The sequence below is a fragment of the Tupaia chinensis genome, unplaced genomic scaffold, assembly GCF_000334495.1.
Source record: "Tupaia chinensis unplaced genomic scaffold, TupChi_1.0 Scaffold000316_1, whole genome shotgun sequence".
In the NCBI taxonomy this organism is placed as follows: Eukaryota; Metazoa; Chordata; class Mammalia; order Scandentia; family Tupaiidae; genus Tupaia; species Tupaia belangeri.
This window is the reverse complement of record NW_006159809.1, coordinates 4,453,637-4,464,949: the sequence shown is the minus strand read 5'-3', so window position 1 is coordinate 4,464,949 and position 11,313 is coordinate 4,453,637. Positions and strand designations below refer to the sequence as shown.

Sequence of the window (11,313 nt, the reverse complement as noted above, 5' to 3'; positions counted from 1 at the left end):
GTGGAGCGAGTGCAGCGGTGGGTGGTGTGGTAGCTGCTCTCACCTCTGCTTCCATTCTGTTGCCCTTTGTTGGGGTTTTTGCTCTGAACCAGAAAGCAAAATCATCAGCCAAGTGGGGGTCAGGGAGAGAAAGTGCACACAGAGAGGAGAGGGGAAGCAGCTATGGCGCAGTGGTCCCCCCATGGTCTGTAAGGGTGGAATTCTGAGAAGGCAGAGCTGGGGAGAGCCAGCTAAGCGCCAGTTCTGTGATGAAACTTCCAAGCTTTTCAGCCAGACATCACCTCACAGCACCTGATCTTGGTTGTTGCTCAGTATTCTCCTGCACCCCCTTGTTATGGCTTGAATGTCCCCCCAAGTTAATGTGTTGAAAAAAAATTTTTTTGGAGAGGTTTTCGCTATAGGGCGCATGCACTTGCCAGACAGACAGAGAGAGACATAGAGACAGAAAGCAAGAAATCACCCCCCAGAGGGGATAGTCACACTGCAATCCCTTCTCCTCCATTCTCCTCTCGGAATCTTGGGCACACACGCACACACGCCCGGCGTGAGTTTTAAGCCACTGGGTCTGGGACACGAACCGCGGTCAACTACGTGGAAGCCCACTGACATAGCCATTAAGCTAATTGCTGGTTCCCTAGTGTGTTGTGAAATTTGATAGTGACTTTTTTTTTTTTTTTTTTTTTTTGCCACAGGGCATGTGCGCTTACCAGGAAGAGGAGAACCCCCCCCCCATAAAGGACAGTCGTGTCATAACCCTTTCTCCTCCATTTTTCCTTCCTCTCAAGAGTTTGGGCGCGCACACACACACACACAGATTTTTCAAGCTGCTGTGTCCAGGACTGGAACCGTGCAGCCAGCCATGTGGGATCCAGCCACCTTAACCACCACACCATGGGCTAGCCCCAGAATTAAGATTTTTAAAAAACACTTCTTAAAAATGTATTTCTTCCCTGAATGAGAGGGACAGAGACAGTGAGACAGCACCTCTAACAGGGACTCGATGCCACAGTCACCCCAGCTGTGCATGTGTTAGACAGACATTTCCTCTGAGTTACAGCTAGAGCATTCCCCAGACTGGGGAGCCGGGAAGCAAGTGGTCGCCAATCACAGGGCCCCTCCCCACCCTGTCGCAGAACACCTGCAGGCTGCTGCTGCCTTCTTGCTTTAATGTGTAACTCCTGACTGAGGAGCCAAACATGTGACCTACCAAACCAGACCCATTTTTCTTCCAGCACCAAATTCCATCTATTAACTGGTTGCTTTTGCTGAGGGAGCATTTAGACTCTGGACTTACCTGGTTATAAAGGGTGTCCCTAAACTGGCTCAAAACTACTCTCAAAAAGACTTGTTGAACCACTTAGAGAGTTTCACACTAGTTGTATGACCTGGGACAAGTTACTTACTATTTCTACCATCTTTTAGTTGCTACATTGTAAGGTGGGGATGATACTGGCGTCTGCCTCCTAAAGATGCTCAGAGATAGGGACCAGCAGTTAGCGTAATGGCTATGTTGCTGGACTCCCACGTAGTCGACCATGGTTTGAGTCCCGGACTCGGTGGCTTAAACTCACGCCGGGCGAGGGTGCGTGCGTGCCCATCCCCCCTGGGGGGTGATTTCCTGCTTTCTATCTCTCTGTCTTTCTCTGTCTGTCTGGCGAGCGCACGCGCCCTATAGCAAAAACCTCTCTCAAAAAAAAAAAAAAGATGCTCAGAGAATTGAGAGAATTCTTGCATGTAAAACAGAACCAGGAGCCTGGGGGGTAGGTCAGAAGTAAGGGGGGGGACAGTGAACTTATTAATGAAAAATCACTGAAGCAAAAACCTAGTACACTACAGGCATTCAATAAATGATTTGCAATTTTTATTCCTATTATATAAAATCCATTTGAATGGAAACAAGACTAGGAGACAGCAAATAGTAGCAGTGGTTATCTTTCAAAATAATAAAAGAGGTAGGACTTAAGTTTTTTTTTTTTCTTTTTATGTAATACCATTCTATATTTTAAATTTTTCTACAATGAACATATATTACTTTTATAGTCAGGAAAGGAAAAGCAATATTGTATTTAATGCTGAAAATATGTTAATATTTTCACATTTCACAAAACATCTTTTGTTGACATTCTACAAATGATACCATCCAGTAATGTCCCAATCCTTTCCTCTTGTGAAGACAGTTTATATATCTGTAAAAATGAGACAAATCGTGACTTTCTTGTATGTCAGGCACTAGTCACTGACGTTATATTACACAAACATGTGGACGTGCAATTATCATTCATTCAATGGGTTAATAGTATGAAATAACAAATTGATTAAAATATTCAACAAAGCAGAGGGCAATTCATCATTTAGGTCAAATATTCCCTTTAAACTGGAGTTAGAGTAACAGCTCTCTCAACATAAAGACCAAATCTGTATCAACTTTTTTTGGGGGTGGGGGGGTGCGGTAGAAGGTTCAACATAAGGCATATGCTCTTGGCAGAGAAAGACAGGGAGAGAAAATGAGAACTCGCCCCCCTCAGGGGGATGGCATGCCACAATCCTTTCTTCTTCATTATCTTCTCAGGATTTGGGGCACACAGGCACACACACCGGGCATGGTTTTCAAACCACCAGGTCCAGGATTTGTACTGCGTCCCCTGTGGGCAAATCCAGGTTAACCATGCCACCGGCTGGCCCTCAAATCTCTATCAAGTTTAAAAGCATACAATAGGGGCCAGCAGGTAGCATGAAGATTAAAGCAGCTGAATCCCACATGGCTGGCTCTGCAGTTCAAATCTTGGACCCGACAGCTAGAAAATCATGCCATGTGCATGTATGGGCTTGCCGAAATCCCAAGAGGATAATGGAGGGGGAGGGATTGCAGCATGACCATTCCCCTGGGTGGGGGGATTTCTCACTCCACTTCTCTCTCTCTCTGAACACATGTGCCTTATAGCAAAAAAAAAAAAAAAAAAAAGGGTGGGGGGAGGCATTCATCTAGGGCCAGTCAGTGGTGTCGTGGTTAAGGTAGCTGGACCCCACATGGCCAACTACATGATTCAGGTCCTGGACTTGGTAACTTAAAAGTCATGACAGGTTGGGAAACAGCAGTTAGCGTAATGGCTATGTTGCTGGACTCCCACGTAGTCGACCGCGGTTCGGGTCCCGGACCCGGTGGCTTAAAACTCACGCAGGCGCGTGTGCGTGCGTGCCCAAGATCCCGAGAGGAGAATGGAGGAGAAGGGATTGCAGCGTGACCATCCCCCCTGGGGGGTGATTTCTCGCTTTCTGTCTCTATGTCTCTCTCTGTCTGGCGAGCGCACGCACCCTACAGTGAAAATCTCTCCCCCCACCAAAAGAAAAAAAAAAAAAAGTCATGACAGGCATGTATGAATGCCCAAAGTCCTGAGAGGAGAGGTGAAGGAAAAAGGGTTGCAACATTACCACCCTCCGGGGGTTGGCGGCAGGAGGGAGGTGCTTTCTCACTTGTCAGTGCTCTCTCACACACTATCTAGTTATTTTATATTTAAAGGACACATCTAGATACTAAGTTTATTTATTTTACATTTTAAATGTACCCCATAAGCTTGGTACTTAAAGATACACTTTTTTCTTTAGTCATTGTCCAGTGCATGTGTGAGCATGTGAGGGAGAGACAAGCACCTTCCACAGGGTGTAGTCACGCCACAACTCCCTTCAGCCCCCAGCCCAGTGGGACCTGGGCGTGTCTACACACACGTGCCCAGCATGTTTCAGGCCAACCAAGCTGGGAATCTGAACTGCAGTTGCCAAGAGGGCTCTGGCCTCTTTTGAGCAGCTTATTTCCCCAGAGACTCAGGACTAGCCCTCCACTTTTTTTCCCCTTAAGTTCATTTATCTCCCTCATGAGTGTGGGCAACCTTGACAGAACCTTCAAACTGTGATCCTTTCCCCAGCCAGCGAGGCTCTTGGGCATACCCTGGGATGCCCTGCACACTCAGACCTCAGCACAGCAAGCCGGAGCCAAGTAAATGGCCCCAGTCCCTGCCGCCTGCACCACAGCAGCTGGGCCAAGTATCCACTTTCTTAAGGTGGAGAATGCTGTTGTCAACTACGTTTCTAATTATATTTTACATAAACCTGCACTTCCCAGGTTCTTACAAGTGTCTTTCAAGTCATATTTAAAATATATTAACATTTGTTTAAAGTTTAAACTACACGAGCATCGGAGATCAGTAAACAACACATTCTTCATCTGTCACGCTCTAAAATGTATGGATTTACAAACCTTTTTGACTTCTGTAATATTTGTTATTTCAGGAAGATCCTTCAGAGAAACCTGATGGCCATCCACTTGAGATATTAGGTATTCTGGATTTATTTGCTTTTCTCCCTCTTCAATGTAAACAATTAGAACTGAAGTGTCATTTGCTGAGATACCAAATTTTTTCAAAGCGTCTGAGATCTATAAAACAAAACCAAACCCAACAAATGAGTGCCTCCTGGGTCTGAGACATCTGATCTGCTTTCCTCTTCGGTCAGGTTCAAATTTCATATTCTAAGTTCCCTCTGGCTAGTTTTTTTGATTCTCAGATTATGGACGCTCAACCTGTACCTGGTAGCGTGATTAGCAGTAACACTAAAATGAAACTAGCAAAGTTTCAGTCATTTTCCTCATGTGTTACATGTGCAATGTCTTTACCTCAGTAACTTTTATTAAGAAAGTGTTCCTATATTTTTTTTGGAGAGGTTTTTACTATAGGGCACATGCGCTCGCCAGACAGAGACAGAGAGACAGAAAACGAGAAATAACACCCCTCCCCCCACAGGGGGATGGCCACGCCGCAATCCCTTCTCCTCCATTCTCCTCTTGGGATCTTGGGCACGCACGCACACGTGCCCGGCGTGAGTTTTAAGCCACCGGGTCCGGGACGCAAACCGCGGTCGACTACGTAGGAGTCCAGCGACACAGCCATTACGCTAACTGCTGGTCCCATCCTATGAGTATTTCAAACCACAAAATCTCCTATGCACTGGGTGTGTGAATGAGCCCATGTGAAAGGCTCTTCTAGTACCAGCAAGTTCCTGATATATGGAAAGACATAAATTCTAGCCTCAAGAATTTTACAGGAGAGTGAAGATGTGCATGCTCACACACAAAATATCCAAACTTAATGTTTTACCATTTAGATTTGTGTCAGCCTAAGCAGAAATGGAGCCCAGCCCAGCCTGGTAGCACAGTAGGACAGACCTACAGAGCTAGAAGCCACATGGCTGACTGCAGGCTTGGATCCCTGGGCCACCTTGAAAACATGCCAGGTACATGCATGCATGCATGCCCAAGATCCTCAGGAGCTGGAAGGCTGGGAGAGGGAGATCATGACATGAGACTCTACTGGGGGTACTCTCATGCATGCACATGCTATCAGGACTAAAATAAACTTAAAAATAATACTTAGGGGATCTTCCTAACCCTGTATGTAACACTTCCTTTAGTTAAACTTTTGTTTACTAATATGTAAACTGACTCAAAAGTTTGTCTAATTAAAGGCAGTGCTAAAATTCAACTTGCCACAGCACTCTTCACTATTATTTTAGTTTATCACTAACAACTGGTTTGCAGGAATTTAGCCTCTGACCCAAAATTGGGGAACACTTTTTTGGGGGGGCTATCGGGTGTATGTGGCCACCAGGGAATGTGAGAAAACACCCCTCCGGGGGACGGGGAGTGGTAGCCACATCACAAGCCCTTCTCCATTCTTCTCTTGGGATTTTGGGCACTCACATGCACAGTATGTTTTTCAAGCTGCAGGGTCTGGGACTCAAACCACACAGTTGGCCATGAGGGATCCAGCCACCTTAACCACCATGCCCTTAGCTGGCCACATATATGTTGTTATAACCAGATTAACAGAAATAAAGTCAGTAAATTCCACATTACATTGTTATTTGGGGAAAGGTTGAAAATAATTTCTGTAGACAGAGTTCTTGTCTTCATTTTTCCCAGTTTGTAGAGGTGAACTGCTTTGTTTGCTGCCACAAGTATCTGAAATGGGTCGACAACCTACCAAAGAGAACAAAAAAGAATCACATACAGAGACTCTGGAGCACTCCGAAGACACGTGCCCTATGGTGTGGTAACTCCAGGTCAAGCTGTCTTACCTCATTGCAATTCTATTCTTTTTTTTTTTATTACGAGAGATTTTTTTTTGCCATAGGCTGTGTACACTGTCTGGAGAGGAATAAAGCAAGAAATTGCTTCCCAGGGGGCTAGCCATGCATGCACACATGCCTGGCATGAATTTTAAGCCACTGGGTCTGGGACTCAACCACATCAACTACATTGGAGTCCAGCAACGTAACCATTCTGCCATCTGCTGGTCCCCTCATTGCAATTCTTAAGGACTATATTTTCGTAACTTATCCCAAGAGCCTCATTGGTCAGAAAAATCATAAACTTCCAAAGCTACAAGACACTTTAATAATAAAAAAAAAAATTTAAATAACATTTATTGAGGGCTAACTTTATGAGAAGGGCCATATTCTAAACATTTTTACCTGTGTTATTTTCTTTAATCCTCAAAACTGCCTATCAACTTGGTATTATTATTTTTCACATGTAATAGATGAGAAAACGAAGACAAAGAACGTCTGGATTTGAATCCCAGCTGTCCCTTAGCACCTAGGGAATGTGCGCAAGTTCCTGTGTCTCACTGTGGCAGGCAGGCAGGCACAGCACTCACTTCACAGCACTGTTGTGAAAAAGGAGTGCAAGTAGAGCTCTGAGCAAAGCCAGGAGGGGAACGAGCACTACAGAACGCTCGGCTGAGCCTCGTTCCGGGGCTGAGATGAAGTCCTGGTGACCTGATCCCAGAGCGTGCCCTTACCACTTACGCGATGCCTCCTTTGCAGGCCATCTTGTTCAGAACTCTCACTTCACAGGGGAGAAGCTCACTCCTGGGCACTTGAGACCCTGTTAGAACCAAACCAAACCTTTTCTATTTTCTGGGGAAGGGGACTGGTCCTTCTGTCTCCATTTTCTGTTAAATTCAAGGTTGGCTCAGGTCTGATTTGGACAAGCAATTTTAACTGAAGATAAATTCTAGGCAAACTTATAACATTAAAAAAAAAAAAAGAACCCGGGACCAGCAGTTGGCGTACTGGCTACATTGCTGGAATCCCATGTAGTCGACCATGATTCAAATCCTGGACTCGGCAGCTTCAACTCACGCTGGGCACGTGTGTGTGTGCGTGCCCAAGATCTTGACAGGAGAATGGAAGAGAAGGGACTGCAGCATGGTCAACCCCCTTAGGGGGTGATTTCTTGCTTTCTGTCTCCCTGTCTCTCTCTTTCTGGCGAGTGCACATGCCCTGTAGTGAAAACCTCTCCAAAGATAAAAAAAAAAAAAAAAAGAAAAGAAAAGAAAAAGAAAAAAGAACGCATTCTTAAATGCCCAGTATGGCTCTCTCCTCTCAGGCTTTATACTTACCACTGTAGGATTTATCAGTGAACCACTAATGGTGCCTTCCATGGCCTTTTTCCTCAAGTCTCCAGCATTTTTAACATCTTTAAATAACAGAAGGGTCACCGTGCATTCCGGAAATAAGTCCAGCTGATGTGTCAACTGCATTTTATAGATAAGCAGGATTCTACTGCACAAAACCAACAGATTAATAGATTTTTGTTTAAAATTTAACTTTATAATTCATCTCTTAAATATCCTGGCTAACTAACAAATGAAAATAACTTTTTAATAATAACATGGAACTGTTAGACTGGAAAAGTACACCTCAAAAGCACATGAGCCATCCTCATGAGATGATGCCTTCCTGACTCCTCTGACCTGTTCCTGACTTCCGGCAGCATTCCTGGGAAAAAGCCACAAGAGCTGGTTGGTCCCCCCCCATTCAGCTGAGATAGGCTGTGATGCAAGGCTGAGGGGCTGCTTCCCCAGCAGACAAGTTGAAGCAGAGCACCAGGAATTTTTCAGAACACAGATTACTTATTTTTATTACAGTAACTTTACTTCCAATTAGGCTTTTTAAACTTTCTGATCCACTGTTTTATTTATATTTTAGCAGGATCTGCATACAAGTATTGAGGAAGAAAATAACTTTAAAAAACTAAAGTATCACACTTGACCCAAAGGTATTATTATTCCATACATGAAAATTATGCAGAGGGACCAGCAGTTAGTGTAATGGCTATGTCGTCAATGGACTCCCATGTAGTCGATCACAGTTCACGTCCCGGACCCAGTGGCTTAAACTCACGCCGGGTACGTGTGCGTGCATGCCCAAGATCCCGAGAGGAGAATAGAGGAGAAGGGATAGCGGCGTAGCCATCCCCCCTGGGGGGTGATTTCTCGCTTTCTTTCTCTCTCTGTATTTCCAGGGAGCGCACGCGCCCTATAGCAAAAACCTCTTAAAAATTATGCAGAGAAGATATACTTTTTAAATAATTGATAAGCTAGTCTTTTCTTAGACGTAAGCTTAACAAGGAAAGGATAGTACATAATATACGAGGGAACATCAAAAAGCTCATGGGTGAATGGAAATCAAGTACAGGTTTATTTTGGTGTAGAGAAAGTTGGAATCTACAGTTCATTCATTCATCCATATCATAAACTATTTGAACACACCTTATACGAAGACATAAAAGAAGCAAAACCAAACCAAACCAACTTGAGTAACTAGGCAGTGACATGGTGGTAAAATGTGATGCTCTAGGAGGTTAAAAACCCCATGGGAGGGTCCCAGGTTTGTGTCTGGAGACCTATGTAAGTACCCCAGGCATATACCGGGTTGTCAGGAAAGTCAGGATGCATTTTTGCACAGAAAAATGGAAGATGCATCATGACTTTCCCGACAGCCTAATGCATTGACCATGATTCTGACTGGCTGAAGCTGGGGGTGGATTGTAGCATCAAAGCCTGTTGAGGGTGCTGTCTTTCTGTTTCTTTCTCTTTCTCACTCTTGGAATAAGGTTTTTTTTTTTAAAGCCAACTTGAGTAATTAAAATGCATAACCTTAAATAGAAAAAAAGTTGATCTTTAAAAAATTTCAGTCAAGATATTAGATATTTTGATGGGGCATTTAATAGGTTCATTTTATCCTTTTAACCAGGTAGGTTCCATTTCTAGGACTTTCTCCAGAAATAATCTCTAGGCATTATATAATAAGCCCCTCTCATCATTTTAACAGTGAAAACTTTAAAAACCCTATCCAGTCAGATGAGATAGACTGTGACTCAACAACCATCAAAAACTATGGCCTTGGGAACCAGCAGTTAGCGTAATGGCTATGTCGCTGGATTCCCACGTAGTCGACCGCGGTTCGCATACCGGACCCGGTGGCTTAAAACTCACGCCGGGCGCGTGTGCGTGCGTGCCCAAGATCCCGAGAGGAGAATGGAGGAGAAGGGATTGCGGCGTGACCGTCCCCCCGGGGGGGTGATTTCTCGCTTTCTGTCTCTATGTCTCTCTCTGTCTGTCTGGCGAGCGCACGCGCCCTACAGTGAAAATCTCTCAAAAAAAAAAAAAAAAAAACTATGGCCTTGGGCTGGCCCCCTGGCCTAGCGGTTAAGGAAGCCAGATCCCACAGGAGGGAAAGCAAGATTAGCATGCTGGCCCGAGGCCCGAAAAACACACTGCTGGTGTGTTTATTCAAAATCCTGAGGAAACAGAGAACTGGAGAAGGGACTGCCTGCGGAGTGACCACCTCCACTGGACGCTTCCTCCTGCTCTGTCTCCCTGGCAAATGCAAGCACCCTCTGGCAAATTAAAAACAAATGTGGTCTTGATATATGAAAACAGCACTAAATAACTTTAAGTCAAAACATCCAAATAGAAAGCAAAACCTAAGGGGCCAGCTGGTGACACAGGTTGCTGGACTCCCACATGGTGGACTGTGGTTCAAGTCCTGGACCTGGCGGCTCTCTTTTGCACACCTGCCCTATAATAAATTAAAAATAAATACATAAACAACTAGTTCTTAAAAAACAAACAAACAAAAAACATAAAATGTGGCCAAATTGTGTTTTCAAAAAGCTGTATAGAAAAAATGCTATGAAGAAAGCACACCAAAAAGTTCTTTCCAACTTGGTGGAATTACATGTGTGTCTGCTACAATCAGGAATAAAAAAGTTTTGTGATTAATGTCCTAGCAGCCACTAATTCAGTTTTCTGTCATGCAAATGTCCAGTGTAAAAATGGATTAAGGCATAAATTGTATGATTCTAATTAGCATAAAATAAAGATCCAGGGGAGAAAAAAACACATGATGGGAACAGCAAAATATGCCATTCTGGGTAATGAGATTACTTTTATTTTTTCTGTAAAATTTTGTCATATATTTTCTGATTTTTTGTTTGTTTGTTTTGTTTTTTGAGAGGTTTTTCGCTACAGGGTGCGTGCGCTCGCCAGACAGACAGAGAGACATAGAGACAGAAAGCGAGAAATCACCCCCCAGGGGGGATGGTCACGCCGCAATCCCTTCTCCTCCATTCTCCTCTGGGGATCTTGGGCACGCACGCACATGCGCCCTGCGTGAGTTTTAAGCCACCGGGTCCGGGACGCGAACCGCGGTCGACTACGTGGGAGTCCAGCCACATAGCCATTACACTAATTGCTGGTTCCCTATTTCCTGATGTTTTGACAGTAAGCACACAAAGCATGAATACATAGAAAGATAAAACTCTTCTGTGGTTGTTTTAACAATAGGAGAGTAAGGGTCCTTAGAAAACTTCAAAACAGTTTGTTCTTGTTTAGTGCAATTAATTCACTTAGGCCTGAATCTCATAGACGGTTACCAGCCTTTCACTCAAATGCAACAGCCAATGCAGAGTCCTGAATTTTTAAAAATTACTTATTTATTTAATTCCATTTGTTATTATTTTTTCAATTTGACCACAGGCAGAGAGAGAGAGAGAGAAAAGGGAAGCTGAGAAAGCAAGCCGCCAGTCCGGGACGCCGGCCACACCCGCCACGTGGGAATCCAGTGCCTTTAACCACCACAGCCGCCTGCGGACCCCAAGTCCTGAATTTTTTCGTCCTAAATATAATGTTGATGAATTATTGATTTTCCCATACCTGAGGCCCCCATCTCTCATCTACAGCAGTAGCTTTTTTTCTTTCCACGAAGTACAGCTTTATTGCAAAGCGCAAAGCAAGGAGAGCGAGCAGCTCATGATGAAAAGGCCGGGTCTCCAGGAGCCTAACAGCCTCCGCAGACCTGGTCCTGCCCTCCTCTAATCCGCCCCGACCCGCCGTCACAGCGGGCCTTGCACATGCCCATCGGGTTCGCCCGCCTGCCTCTGCCGCGGGCGCCCTGGCCGCCTTCTCTGCAGTT

At 44.7% G+C, this 11,313-nt stretch overlaps 1 protein-coding gene across 4 annotated transcripts in view; it reads right to left on the bottom strand.

Moving 5' to 3' along the window:
• Positions 1 to 1,846: 1,846 nt before the first annotated feature.
• The window catches only part of TPRKB (TP53RK binding protein), a 25,398-nt gene continuing 15,931 nt past the window's right edge, over positions 1,847 to 11,313 (bottom strand). Inside the window, exons 1-5 of one of the 4 annotated variants that reach the window (XM_006151246.3) lie at positions 11,055 to 11,307; positions 7,455 to 7,617; positions 5,906 to 6,028; positions 4,253 to 4,429; positions 1,847 to 2,186 (exon numbers count right to left, since the gene is read on the bottom strand). In XM_006151246.3, coding sequence (XP_006151308.1) covers positions 2,100 to 2,186; positions 4,253 to 4,429; positions 5,906 to 6,028; positions 7,455 to 7,617; positions 11,055 to 11,074 — 570 coding nt within the window. In that variant the 5' untranslated portion in view covers positions 11,075 to 11,307 and the 3' untranslated portion in view covers positions 1,847 to 2,099. Of the gene's footprint in view, positions 2,187 to 4,252; positions 4,430 to 5,905; positions 6,029 to 7,454; positions 7,618 to 11,054; positions 11,308 to 11,313 lie in introns of those variants that run through there. The other 3 variants (XM_006151247.3, XM_006151249.3, XM_006151248.3) reach the window with 3 other exon arrangements.